We start from the raw sequence: 15,147 nt of genomic DNA, 5'->3' as shown, positions 1-15,147 counted from the left end.
TACCGTAAAAACACAATTGAACTTGTTAATATAATACATTTTCAATTATCCAACAACTTCAGATTAATTTAGTTTGACGTAAAAAATCTTTTCCTATAAACTTTTATTCTAATAAACAACCTTTTATAAGATAATATTAAAAATGCAATCACTACATCTAAAATTTTAAGATTTGAAAACATCCCGTATTCAAACAGTTTTTATACTGTTGGAGATATACTGCAATGCATTACAGGAACTAACAAGCAACTTGGCAAATTCTTATCTTACATAAATTCACTCTATAGTCATATTGAATTAATAACAGAAACAGAACAGAATAAATCCATAAATTTTCTAGATTTAAAAATTATCAGACTTAAAAACAAACATGAGTTCTCCGTATTTCATAAACCCAAACACTGACACCGCTATACACAATTCATCATCCCATCCTATACAACATAAATTGGCAGCCTACCATCCTACTAACAAACAACAAACCAAATTTTAAACAAAAAACTGCATAAGAAAGCCGTGGAATAAGTCTTCTTCTTACTTTATGTAAATTGAGATTATGACGAAATTTTGTTTGTCATTAACTTATATCGTTTCATAAATTTGTCGCTGATCTTTGACTGGCGCTAGTAGTGTCATGAACGCAGCGATTTTGCTTGGTGATAAATGACAAGCAGGTTGTTTTGTTGATGTTTATAGACAAATACTTTGATATTTCGGCGATTGTTGTGTAAAATACTACATATTTGGTTTAATATGAGTGATACTGAGAAAAAAGAGAAAGAAGGGAGTTAAAAACCCAGATGAGTATAAAACTTTTAAAATTAAGAGAAATCGGTTGTTGGGACAACAATATACAAATTACCAAGGACACATGGTTCCAGGAAAGGCCATTGGAAAACCTTGCACGTAAGTTTCAAATGTTTTTATTATTTTTGTAGTTTATTGAACAATTTTATTTTATTGAAGGTGCAAGTCAAAATGTTTTGAGAAGATAAGCGCAGCAGACAAAATTGAGATAATAAAAAAATTATATTCTTTTTCAACAAAAAATGAACAAGATATTTATCTGCAAGGTTTAATAGAGACGAAAGTTATTAAGAAGAGACGACTACGTAAAGAAGAAGCATCATAAAGAACTTCATCCTTTGACTATCTTGTGTTAGTTAACACAAAGCGACGCAAAGTTTGTAAACATGCATTTTTAAGTTTACACGGCATAAGTTCTAAAACAGTACAAAGATTACAAGCTCTTTTGCGTCTCGGAAAACCTCCTAAAGATTTGAGGGATCTACAGAATAATAGAAAAACTGTTCCTGGTAATATTACGCACATTATACGTGAGCACTTTTTTTCATTTCCTGTCAAACAAAGTCATTAGGTATTCATCCAAAGAATATCAATACCTAGACGCAAAGCTTATTGTAAAAATTATGCATTCCTTATTCAAAGAGACGCATGCTAGAATTAATGTCAAATATTCAACATATTATACTATTTTTAAAGAGCATTTTGACTATAAATTTGGGCGATCGCAAGTCGATTCATGCTGCCAATGTGAAAAACTTAATATTAAATGCACAAACAAGTCCCTCTTTAAATCAAATAGCTAAAAGAGCTGCCTTAGCTGAACTTACGGTGTATAAAAGACGCTCTAAAAAATTTTATCATAGCATTCAAAACACGAAAAAAATTTGCAAAGAAAATGACAGCGTTATTAGACTTTGCTTCGATTATATGCAAAACATTTCATTACCGTCGATTCCAGTTCAAGATATTTTTTATTTACATCAGTTATCAGTATTTCCATTCAGTATTCATAACTTAAAAGACAACAGTGGCCAGTTTTTTCTTTACCATGAAGAAGTGGTTAAAAAAGGTCCAAATGAAACTTGTTCTTTTATTTTCAACTATTCGAAGCAAAACATACCTACCACAGTAAAAGAACTTCACCTCTACAGTGACGGCTGTGGTGGCCAAAATAAACACAATGTTATGATCCGATTTTGCCTTGCGCTTACTGACACAGGAAAGTTTGAAAAAATTGTACACAAATTTCCAATTCGTATCTGTAGTTCTGCAAAGAGCAAGAAATTTACTGTACAAATGGTCAGAACTAACGACGTTTTGGATTTTAAAAAATGGTGGTCCAAATATTACAAAAAGACGTGCCTTTCTGTTGAAACTTCCGCTAAATCTATTCAACGTTCACAAAAGCAGTCATTCGCAGTTTAAAGTTTTATGGAGTTCCGCTACAATCATACAAAAAAAGGCTTATTGAAACATTGAAGTTTATCGATGGAGCACTAACCAGTTCCTTTGTTCTAAAAAGTGAGAACACCAAAAATGTTTAACTTCCAAAAGAAAGAACGCGCTAATCCTATGAAAACATTCCAATTAACGTGATATTCAAAAGATAACTAGGTATCTTCCTGAAAATTATCAAGAATTTTATCAGGAAATAATCAGACGAATAGAATAACAAATAAAATATCTATTAATTAACTAAAATCAGTATACATAATAATTTCCAGGAAAATCACAAATTTTTTATTTGTTTCAAATATAAACAATTTTTTTTAAATTTTTTCAAAACTTCATTCTTGTGACTTATATCCGTTCATAAATACGCGATTCATATACAGGCAATATCAACAAAAATAGCCAAATACACAAAAAAGAAAGGAATAACACCAGCTATCAGAACAAACAACAATTTAAGCAAATATATTAAGAACGAGAAGAACCAAAAGAAAAAGGTCATAAACAGTGGTGTATACAAACTTACTGTCCAAAAACTTACATCGGTCAAACTGGTAAAACCTTTAACAAACGTATAGCAGACCACAAAAGGGATTTCAATAATAGAAAAACATATTCTACATACACACTTCACCTTCACGATCATAATCATTCTTATAATGACCAATTTAAAATTCTCCATATTAAAAATAAAGGCCTTAAGCTATCTTTACTAGAATCTATGGAAATTAATCAATTAAAAATACAGATATAATTTTGAATGGTCAACTTGAGACAAACAGCTCACCCCTCTTCAACTTATTCAGTTAAATTCTATAAAGTGTATAAAGACGCACATTAAACATGCATCACTTGAGAAAGCCACTCTGCTGAAACAGCTGTGTTTTATTGTTAGATAATCAGAAAAATACATAAGTGATAATGGACCTGATTTATTTGAGCTGTCATATCTATTTCACATGTTAGAAAACAGCATCGTTTTAAAAAAAATTTAAGTTCTAGTTATTTGAGAGTATGTATTCGGTTGTCCCAAAGAAAAACATATAAGATTTCAACCATACAGTTACTGATAATCTAAAATCACATTTAACGTATCTCGCAAGAGCAAGAACATGCCAATAAACGATATCGACATAATATATGATTTAAAGGTTTCTTATATAATTAACATCGCCAAGGGCCTCTAGTACTGTAATTATACTTAACATTCCTCTAAAAATTCAAGATCTATAAAAACGCACAATACTGACCTTCTATTCATGTCCTCTTCTGTCAGTCGAATACATTCATTCCCTTCCAACTGAATTTCTGTAGGAACAGGTTGTAGGTAATCGCCTAATATTATTCTACAGCTGAAGGTAAAATTTTCTTTTGAAAGTTCCAAACATTTTTGGTATTCCAAATACTAGACAAACGAGATGAAAATTAGAAAAAGATGGAACACTTGCACTATAAACCTTGTAAACATTTTAAAGTCACCGTTTTTTATGCAGCTTAATATAAGAACAAATAAAAATACATGACCAATTAATTTACGAATTATAAACAATCACAAAATTAATTAAATCCTTCAATAAAAACTTTTGGATCAAACTATACAAAACAAGTGAATTTGGGAGTACTCACCTGTGAAATATCTGACATTTGTTTAAATTTATTCGAGGAATCTGGTGCTGTATACGTAACATCGCCCTTTAGGTTTCCGTTTTTTGTCAAACCTCTAATGATCGTTTCTCTTTTCCAACCTAAGAAAGTTAAGCAAAAATCAGTAAAAGAAAGAAAACACTGGAACAAAGAAGGCACTGGGGAATAGCTTAAAACTACTGTAATGTATATTGTTGAAAAACACCTCATTTATGCCAACAAACGGCTAACAGAATTAAAAACCAACGTGTATTAGTACCGGAATTATATAAGTGCTAAAAAAAGGTTGATATAACGTTTCCTGACAAAGGCCAATTCTATTAAATTTGATTTAATAAGCAGTTTATTTCGAAAATATAACTTTTTTTCTTCCAAGGCCAAGTAGTAATCTTTTGTGGTCTTATTCGAATCTCTAAGTAGTGCTACCACGTTTACGCAATCAGTACGTTATCATAATCTAGTTTTATCTATCATATCTTCCTTGGTAGTCACAGGTTCAGAGAACACCTTATTTTTAACATGTCCCCAAATACAGTAAACTAACGGTGACAATTGTGGGGATCTTGCCGGCCAGAGAAACAGACCTTTACTAGTTATCCATCTATCGCTAAATATTTTATCAAGCAATGTGCCGACTCCTCGAAGATTGTGAGCCGGTGCTCCATCTTGTTGAAAGCAATCCTCGTTAGCCTCATTATTATGTAAAGCGTGCATTGCTGATAAAATTACTTGCCGTAAAATGTTGCAGTAACGGTCTCTGTTTAAATTTTCGTCATAAATCATGAGAGCGAATATCTGATTATTTTTCACAGCACAAAAAACATTAACAAAAAGGGCGCTTGAAATTTACTATCCCACGTGAGCTGAGGATTTTTGTCACTCCAAAACTGACTGTTATAGCGGTTAAATATACCATTCTTTGTAAACTTCGATTCATCACACCAATTATTTTTTTTGTAAAATCTTATCTTCTTGGCATTTTATGAAAACCCATTCACAAAATTCTACAGGTCTTACGTATTCTCCAGGATGTAAATAAATGTTGAGCTAGTGTATACGAATAAGGGGCCCAAAGATGTTTTTTTTTTAATTCTGTGAATTGTTCTAGTCGATACCTGTAAAAATTGCTCCCATTCCCGTAAGGATGCATTTGGAGTAGCTGCAAAATATCCCAGGATATCTATTTGTAAGTTTTCATTAACTACGTGAGTCTTGGGCTTGTTCCTTTTACTTATAACTAACCAAACTGTGAACAGCTGTTCAACAAACAATTTACAGTTTTATGATTTTTTCTTAAAAAAAAAAAACATTAATTATTGTATATCCTAAATGCGCCATTATTATTGTGTCAAGAAAATTAGGCAAATTATTAATATAACTGTCACCCAACGGCATACAATAAGATTACTATTAAACATGAACTGATATTTGTCAGAATATACTATAAGCTACTTGATAAATAAATTTTCTTCAAACGTCAAATAATGATGACATTACTTATTGGCGATGTCAAACGAAAGAGGCGGCACGGTGCGGTAAAAATTTGAACTAGTGCACGTAGGATAACAAAACATTTTGTATTTATTTATACACACATGACATAGTTATAAACATTTTAAATATTATTAAATAAAGCACAATAAGGTAACAAAATGTTAAAAAGTATTATTCTGCACCGCAATGCAGTAATTATCGATCGGAAAGAATAAGTATGCACTTTTTTCCTCGTGACAAAAATCTACAAGATCGTACATGACATTCCTTCGTTTTTTTTTTTTCATAAGTACATTCTTTTATTTTATTTTGAAGTGTCACAATTTTAGTTTCTTAATTTGTTGTAATTAATGTAACTAGTCTTAAATGTATTAATATTTGTTTTACCAATGTTCATATTAAAGTTAAGTTCTCCTATTGTACAGAAGTGATCAGTAGTAAAATGTAAATATAATATTGTATAATTTAGTTACTATTAGGACATTTACAATATGTAAATATATTAAATGTCATAATAGTAACTAAAGACAAACTGCTAAGTAAGACTTTAGATTAGAAAAAGTTAGTTAGTTTAGGTTAGAAATAAATTACTTATTATTCGATCAGTAAACAAATCGTAATATTGCTTGTTTTTTATGCTAATCAAACATAAAAAAATTGTACCATTTTGGAATAATAGGGATATAAAAACAACCAAGTGTTTTATTTATATATATTTAGGAAATAATATATCATATTATATTTGCCACACAACAAAACGTGGCCAGACTTTAACAAGGCCTCGCCTTCTTTTAAAGGTCTTTTTGTGTCTCCTATATATTTCAAAGTATCGAGCAGACTAACTTCAATTTCTGTATTTGCCATTGCATTAACAAAAAATAATAAATACAGATAATTTTTACACACAATAATGATTCACCTACAAAGATTATGGAAACTCTGTTTTGTTTTCCTACGTGCGTGATCAGCTGATCATCTGTCAAAGCGCCCCCTATAGTTCGTTGACATCGCCAATCTAACTTGATCCTGTCAAAGTTTAATGTCTCCGCCGGCAGCAGTTTTTTTTCCCATTTCTTTACGGCGGAGGGAAAAATGTTGTCATGGCAACAATATGAAACATGTCACAAAGCAACAATACAAATGTCATTAACAACAATTAAACATCATTTTTATTTATAGTAATATTAAAAGTACAATTAGTTAATGGGGCATTTTCAAAATTGAAACCGTGCAAAAATGTTCCCGACTCTTGATACGCATTGGTAATTGTTGATGATACTGATGGTCGAGAACAACTTTCAGCAATCATTCCCGATGTTGGCGACTTGTGAATAACAATAAGCTGTCTTTAATAATTGCAAACAACTGTCAAACAACTGTAACCAGGGAGACGCAAATCCCACCGACGACTTAATTATTTTAATTTCTAACATCTAGACGACTTTGATAGTTGTCACAGTTAATTTAGAGTAAAAATAGCGTATGAATTGTACTATTTATGGTTGAAAATTGCTACGTTTGAAGAAAAAATAGTATACTTTATTCGGCAAAGAAGCGACTTTTCTTGACTTGCCCTCTATTACGCGCCTCACTTCGTTCGGCGCGTAATATCGGGCGCGTCAAGAAAAGTCATGCGTCTCCGCCTCATAAAGTAATATACTATTTCGTGACAAAAATGTATGAAGTTAATAATTTATTTTAAAAATTGCAAGAGATAGGTATTGGGAATATTAATACAGATCGACAGTGAGAAACGTATTCTTATAAAATAATGAATCACGTACAGGGTGTCCCATTTGAAAAAGGAATTAGGCGAAAATTTTGAGATACCGGTTTTATGCCAATTTTGACAGCACCATGTACATATAATTTAATGTGTAATAACTTTTCACTATAAACGATAAAGCTGTATGTGGTTAACAAGTTCCTAAGGAATTTAAACTTTTATTCAAATCACATTAGAGGATATTGAACTTTCCAAATTTTTAACATATCAATATAAATGCAGTGCATTAATACAAATATTGAATAAAATAATGTAACCCAATGTGAAAATTGTTAACATTTTCCTTACCTTTTTCTAGAGGAACTCTCAACAAACGTTCATCGTATTGCTTTTGTTTCTTTGCCACCACCTCTACCTCCATTTCAGAATCAGTATGATTGGAATCGGTCAAATTATCAGAATCAGAGGCGTCTATTGTACTGGAATCACTGAGTGCACCTTTAATTTTATCTTGAAGAAGCCTGTTAAGCGCTTGCTCGTCACCAGTATCGGATAGATATTGCTGTGCAGCCATCAAGTTTGATTTCAGAACACTCATTTGTTGATTTATCGAGGCATTCGCATCTAGAAGTGGAACAGGTTTAATACCTAAGGAACATAATGTAAATGTAATACATTATTTCAATCTTGATTTAGTTTCAATCTTGATAGTTTGTCCTGCTGTTTGTTATTTACAAACTAATTAAATAGATAATTACCTAATGCTCTACTTTGCGCTAATAACGACGCTACAGTATTCTTTTTTGGTTTACTAATTCCTCTTCCCAAGTTCCTAGGCCTTCCTTCCTTTTGACTATAACTCAGACCCGGAGATATTGGAGTACCGCTTGTAGATATCGTGGCGGAAGTCGTACATGTTGAAGAAGTCGAACTGCCTCCGTCAGAGCCTTCGTTTCTACTTGGTGGTCGTGGAGAGTCAACTGGGGAAAATAGGTGGGAATAAAAATTGCTTGAAGATGAAGACATTTGGTTTCCAGATGAAATGATTCGTCTTGGCTTGGGACCAGGTTTTCTTCGAGCTGGAAAACAATGTTACATTCAATAATGTATAGAATTCAGCAGACAAAGTTAAAATAATACTTAAAGTTAAAGAAAGAAACTTAGTTAAAGAAAATATTACAAATAACTCGATAACTCAATTACATTCTTGGCAATTGGAATCTGAAATTTGTCAATTAGCACAGAAAATTAATTAAACACTACTTACATATCCTGTCTGATCCGACACTTGATGAAATATTGCTCAATGATGCCAGTGAATTGACACTAGTGTTCTCCATAGTAGGTTTGACCGACAAATTTAACGGCGTTTCTCCTGTCGGTTCTGTGCCATCATAACTGGCAGTAATATCCGATATGTTTCCATTCGTAGCCCTCTTCTCCTCCGCTTTGTCTGTTGGCGGTGTAGAAGGAGGTGTAATATCTTGCCCCTATGAAATAAAATAACATTAACTTTATTAAAAATGAGTTTAAATCGGAAATTGGAACTGCCTCGGAGGACCGGAACTAGCGATCAAACTCTCTAAAGTACCATTTTCGGGCAGTTCTGAAAAAGTGGAAAAAGAAGCAGTTGTCAAAGAAATTCAGAGGAATGGCAGAATGATAATAGGTATGGATAGAAAATATGCTGGTAGCGAGGATGTATGAAGCGGGGAGCAATGGTTTCGCTAGCCTGCGCATGACGATAGGAATATGTTCGTCGGTGAGTACTAGGATTTGGAACATCCAGGTTCTACATATCTGTGTCGAGATTATGCAATGAGAAGAATTCGGTCTTTGATGCATTGATATTCTGGCTTTCGCGAAAAACAAGTTGTTGTAGGTTCTTGTGATGGGTTCATGGAAGTTATGCTTTCTTCCACTTCTGTTACTATTACTTCATTAATATCTTCTTTTTAGCTATAATTAAAAGTTCGACCAATAATAAAAAATTTTCCATAATAAAAATAAATTCGCTTTCAAAGAAGCAAAATTTTTGGTATATCTCTGTAGTTCAATACAGACATAAAATTTGTAAAAAAAACGTATAAAACTTATATTTGAAATTATATTGTAACAAAATACTTACATTTGAACTGCTTTTTTTAATCATTGCTTGCATAAGTCCTTCTGGGCCAAGCTGTGAAGGATGCAGACTGACGAACGGCGGATCAAGACTGATAGTCTTCTTTCTTCCTCGGTTTGTAGTGCCAGGTACTTTCGGTCCAACGATAGATGATGTGTACTTGATTATTTCTGTGTCAGGTGGTAACCTAACACCGCCCAAAATAGAATTAGGATCACTACAAAAACATGTAATGTTTCATGTTATAAAATATTGCTTGCTATTTATAGTTTACTAAGTGGCTTGTTTCATCATATCTGTTAGTTTTTTATAAATTTTAATAAAAGGATAGAGAAATGGAGGTTCGTATAGTCTAATTTTGTCGTGTTTTAATTGCACGTAAACCACACATATTTTAAGTTGAAGGGTAAAAATTCAGGCGGTCAGACCTAGATACAAAATAAAATATATAAAACGCCAGGAATGAGCATTTGGTTTTCAGAGTTCACGATACACAAATATACAAGTTAGACAAGTTTTCAGTTTGCCAGTGGCGTACTCTTCTTACGGAAATATGTAAATTTTGATTTTTATTTTTTAATAAAAAAGTTTATCGATTTTTTTGTTAAATTAACTGAACGAACAGCACAGTGAAATAGCTACTTTGCCAGAAACTAAAACAAGCATTAAATGACAAAACTGTTGTTTTCATAACATTGTATAACATGAGTATTGAAACATTTTGGAGGTTTGTGATTTTTAGTTCATTAATAAACAATGCAGAATAAAGGGTTAGGCACAGGAATATATCTGCATATTTTAATACTCATTATTCGTCAAAATTAATTAAAGCAATTTTAAACAAAGGTATTTGGTTTCAAATTGTATAAAGAAATAAAAATTACTATGAAAATAAGTTAACAAGATATGAGTCTTCTATCAAGATCCAAAAAAAATGGAACGCGGGTAACAGCCATAATCCATAAATGAGAAATGACGATATTTTGATAAGCGAATCAGAACAAATAATGACAAACTGGCAACGATATTTCACAGAAGTTTTCATCGACATTGAAAAAATAGTAGCAGCCTTTGAAATAGAAGAGGGCAGTATATTAATTGGGACCCAACAGAACAAGAAATAATAAATGATATAAAGAATCTGAAAAATAACACGCCTCCAGGTAAAATCTCTCTCTAAAACTCCAAAGAAGAAAGTTCAACGAGTATAGCGATGCGATGTTCGGAAATTACCAAGCCAGATTCAGAAAAGGCAGGTCAACAACGGACCAAATATTTTCGCTTTAACAGAAATTCAAACTAACAAAACTAGCTACAAACATATTGCTATAATAATTGATCTATAACATGCTCTTCATTGATTTTAAACAGGCCTACAATAGAGTAAACTGTATGAAGTAATGAAAAATTGGGATGACAAATTTGGACGATGATGGCCCTAATATTACTGAAGAACAACCACGGACTTCATACGACAGGAGGTATTTCGTCCACTAGTAAAAAATTTAAAATGTTGATGGGCGCAATGGTATAGGTTTACAACGACAAAAGGAGTACTTAACACGTTAAACGCCGTGTGAACCAACATACGGTTCACAACTGAAAGAGCCGCCCAGACTCTGGGACTCAACACATGGCCTTCAGGACTTACGGTTCACGTATTACCTTGCGGTGTATGGAACACTAAAAGGTTGGGCCTGAGGGTCCCAAACCAGTTATGAGCCCATAATTTTTTCGTTTTGCTATCAAGTAGGTATGAGAAAACTAGAAGCTTTAATGTAAACATATCTTTATTATTAATGAAAACACATTCTTATTAACAAAATAAGTTTAAAACTATCTACATTATTGATGACATTTATGAATTTCAAAGAAACATTTTAAACAATAAAACTTTACGCATTTTTTACAAGAATACCTAGACTTTGGTGTCTACAAGACGACGGTCTTTGGATTGTACCTCCTCAAGGAATGCAAGATTCCTATACCATTTTATCCCTTTTTTAACGGTGACGAATAAGCTTTTAGTTGATCGGACAAACCAATGAATGCTTTGCTATAGTTATAATCGCAAATAACAGTGAGATTTTCAATTGCCTCACCTCCTCTTGTTATTTTCTTTGTACTTGCACACATCGTTTATCTTGCTACTTTAGAACAACCACTTCATTATGTTCTGTTGTGATAACCTCTACTTTTTGAGTTTCTTAGCTGCTATTTCAGTGGGATTCAATTTGCGATTTTTTCTTAGGGTGTCCTCCAAGTGCGTTTCCACTTTATAACCTCAACCACTTACACTTGGATCCTTATCTTTTCCACAATAAACTCTAAGATCATAGGTTTAGCCTCCTTTACAACAAAGTTTATATAACTTTATCCCAAACTTGAATCTTTTATTTTTTATGTACTGTTTGAAGCTCAACCGTCCCCTAAATGGAACTAATATTTCATCAATACAAATTTTGCGTTCTGGGACATAAACTTAAACATCCCTAAATTTATTTGTCAAAAGCTGCAGCAAATGACTAAATTTTACCAAATTGCGATCGCTAGCAATCGCGTCTTCATTGTTACTAAAATGAAGCATACGCAGAGGTATATATCTGTTCTGAAATTTTGTCTGAATATAAATTACTGTTTCTCCAGCAATCTGACATTTTGGGGAATCTTGCTGGACCCATCCACAAAACGATAGAAAAGAATATTCTGATTTCTTCTGCATCAGTGTTCTTCCATCCTTGAAGTCGAGAGTTCGGTTATATCTCAACACTGAGCTTTTCTTGTGCATACCGATTTGTTTTAGTAACAATAAGACTGACTATATTTTCATCAAAAAATATGTTGAAAAAATTAATAGGACTGTCACACTTTCACACACAATTTCATCTGTTGGTCCTATGGAATCTACTGCGAAATCAAAATGTTTTAGAGACAACTGGTCCCCAATTCATGATTTCGCAATCTTAATTATCTTCAATCTATCAATTTTCATCTTCTTGGGGACAATAATACTGAGATATCACCGCTTCTATGGTATCTTCTAAGAATTGTATATTCGTAACATGAGGAGACTGCTTCGATGTCGAAGCAACAGCGATTATATCTTTTTGGATAGGTTCAGCATTCGTATAAACCTTATCGAACGACGTGAAAATAATGTTATTATAAAACTAAAAACTGAGACTAAGGCAAAAATACTCGGGTAAGAATATTACAAAACAAAAAATTTTTTGGACAAAGTAGAATAAAGTAAAATTAATCCCAGCATTACCGCTCTCTGTATATATACTATCAATAATCAAAACAATAAAGCAAAACTCACCTTTTCCCTCGTTTCGGCCGTAAAACTGCCTTAACTAAAGAATTTTCAATTTGAGACTTCAGATTCATCTGAAGAATCGCCTTCAAATGGCTCTTCCTCTTCATTTTCTTCTTCAAAGAATTTCGTTCCATAACTTTTGCAACCGTGCCAAATTTTTTTCGTTATAATCACTCATTGTGTATCGAAATGAACTCTCACTGAAGGTAAATGTATAACTATGAATCAAGCATAAAACGCAGGTCAAAACTTGCAATGATGCGAGAACCGACTTACGAGTCTCACGGCCGAAGCCATGCATGCGCTCCGTGTACCGAATGTTGGTTCTCAATTTCAAAATGGCGTTTTTCATAAAATGTTACAAACGTTTATTTAAAAAATTACATGAGTTAATTATGCTATTCTATGACTAATTACAATAAAAACAGAAATTAGCCGTAGGAGAAGAATTTATACTACCCTATTTGGCAGTAAACGTGTTAAATGTCAAAGCACAGACGAAAAGCATAAGTCAGCGATTTTATTATAGAAGATATCACGATGATGTGAAGGCATGGTACCACAAACCATACATACTCATGGTCTGTGCATGGTACGTGCATGGTACAATGAATACACAAGGTATGATACATAATGTTCCAAAATCGGTTCGCTTTCGCGCATAACGTAGTCAAGAACGCTTATTCCCGCAACCTTTGAATGTAGTTGTATAGGAAAGACTTTTAATTTTAAGTTGTTTAATATAATTTAGCTAATTTTATTATAGTAATTATAAAGAGATGATAACATTATGTTATTATAATATTTATCCTTTATAAAACATAGATATCCTTTATAAGACAAGTTTTAATTATCTTTTATTACACGTAGCGTAGGTACAGGTTAATTAACTTATCCTCAAGAGTTCGATATTTTAGATGTTTAAAAAGATACAGAAAAGTGGTAATGGAGGTACACCAAAGTTGTATGTATATATACCTACTGAACTAAACACAAAATCAAAATAAATAATGACAAAGTCAACTTTATTTATATCGAATGAGCTAGCTGGCCATCGAATATGAGTGTAGTGACGGCACACAATATTGCACAACATTTAAAATGACATTTTTGTAATATTCACACATAAAATTATCTTGGTATTGTTTATAATAATGATAACATTGTATATTTTAATAATGATAACATGATTTAACAAAGAAAAATATGATAAATTGATTTCCTCCGAAACAGTTCTTATTGCAAATTGCATAGCAGGCTGAGGCTAGTTTCTTACTTAACAAATCGATATGAAAAAACCATTTAAGGTTTCATGACTAATAATTAATAAAAATAAAGATTTAGACTTACGTCGTTGACCTAGAAGTAGTAAGAAGCTGCTCAACATACTTTTTGGACTCTCTGTGTTCGCCTCCTTGTACGCGTTTCTTTTGGTTGGTTAAAAGGGTAGGGTTAAACTCAGGTTTGAGTTTTAGACCCTTTTTAGAAACGTAATTTAAAAGTTCCTGTTGTAGATTTCTTTGGTAATCTTCAGTTTTAAAATGTGTATAACAAATTCTTGCAGTATTACAATTAAAATTATCCTATCTACAACAAGATATAATCCACAGTTTTCTGGTTACACTATCTTTAGGAAATGTATGAAACCTAAAGATTTTATCTTCATTGTCACTATTGCAACAAGCAATTGCACAGCGTACTTTGAAAAAGGTACAAAACCAGATATACAATGGCAAATAAAAAATTCAGTTTTACAAAAAAATACTATACAGTATAAATAAATAGTAACTAAACACCATTTGTATAAAGACACATATATAAGCATATATCTAAATTATTTTTCTATTATAAAATAGATGACTCAGTCAGTATTGAGATACTTTAAAATATATTTATTATCTCATAACTTGCAATTTGCAATAGTCACCATTGATAACCGATATTATTGTTGAACTTTTGTTTTTATACAAGCTTTCTGTCTTGCCGGTGTAAAGTCGTCTGAAGTCGATATTTATTGTGTTTTGCGTTTGAACTAATTTGTGTCTTATTTTCATATTATTATATTGTTTGATAAGTAAATTTTGCATATAATAATCGGTAGGTTATAGTAATGTGTATATTTTTTATTTTACTAAATTTCATTATAACTCATCTAAAATACCATATTGAATTGTAAAACAGATTTTTCTCTATTGTACTCTATTTTGTTTTTATTTCAGTAAAACTGCTTGGAAGTGAGTGACAGTGAATCAGAATAAGCAAATCTACTACTATTTACCTATTCACAGTATTTCCTCTGCAGAAAATTTTTAAATTTCAAGGGATTTGCATACAAGAAGAGTACTTATATTATTAGTATATGTATGAAAACAAAAATAAATATTTCGCCTGAATCTCTAGGAGAAGTAAAGGTTTTACGCTACTGAAAATATATTTTTTATTCAATTATAACCAAAACAAAACATTTAAAAAAATTAGATCACTTTTTAACCATAATTTCAAAATTAATGTGTACGTTAAGCTGTAATAATGGGTTCGAGGTGGTTCAGGCGATCTTAACTACGTCACACTCCTGGGCCA

General features: G+C 32.0%; 1 protein-coding gene across 3 annotated transcripts in view; it reads right to left on the bottom strand.

Annotated features, from left to right (window-relative positions):
* The window catches only part of tou (bromodomain adjacent to zinc finger domain 2B toutatis), a 90,092-nt gene that overhangs the window by 51,369 nt on the left and 23,576 nt on the right, over positions 1–15,147 (bottom strand). Inside the window, exons 7-12 of one of the 3 annotated variants that reach the window (XM_072523806.1) lie at positions 9,252–9,465; positions 8,391–8,613; positions 7,882–8,202; positions 7,472–7,771; positions 3,886–4,004; positions 3,510–3,664 (exon numbers count right to left, since the gene is read on the bottom strand). In XM_072523806.1, the coding sequence (XP_072379907.1) occupies positions 3,510–3,664; positions 3,886–4,004; positions 7,472–7,771; positions 7,882–8,202; positions 8,391–8,613; positions 9,252–9,465 (1,332 nt within the window). The remainder of the gene's footprint in view (positions 1–3,509; positions 3,665–3,885; positions 4,005–7,471; positions 7,772–7,881; positions 8,203–8,390; positions 8,614–9,251; positions 9,466–15,147) is intronic. The other 2 variants (XM_072523807.1, XM_072523808.1) reach the window with 2 other exon arrangements.

This window comes from Diabrotica undecimpunctata, chromosome 2 (genome assembly GCF_040954645.1).
Source record: "Diabrotica undecimpunctata isolate CICGRU chromosome 2, icDiaUnde3, whole genome shotgun sequence".
In the NCBI taxonomy this organism is placed as follows: domain Eukaryota; kingdom Metazoa; phylum Arthropoda; class Insecta; order Coleoptera; family Chrysomelidae; genus Diabrotica; species Diabrotica undecimpunctata.
The sequence above is the reverse complement of the archived record's forward strand: the minus strand, read 5'-3'. Positions and strand labels throughout refer to the sequence as shown.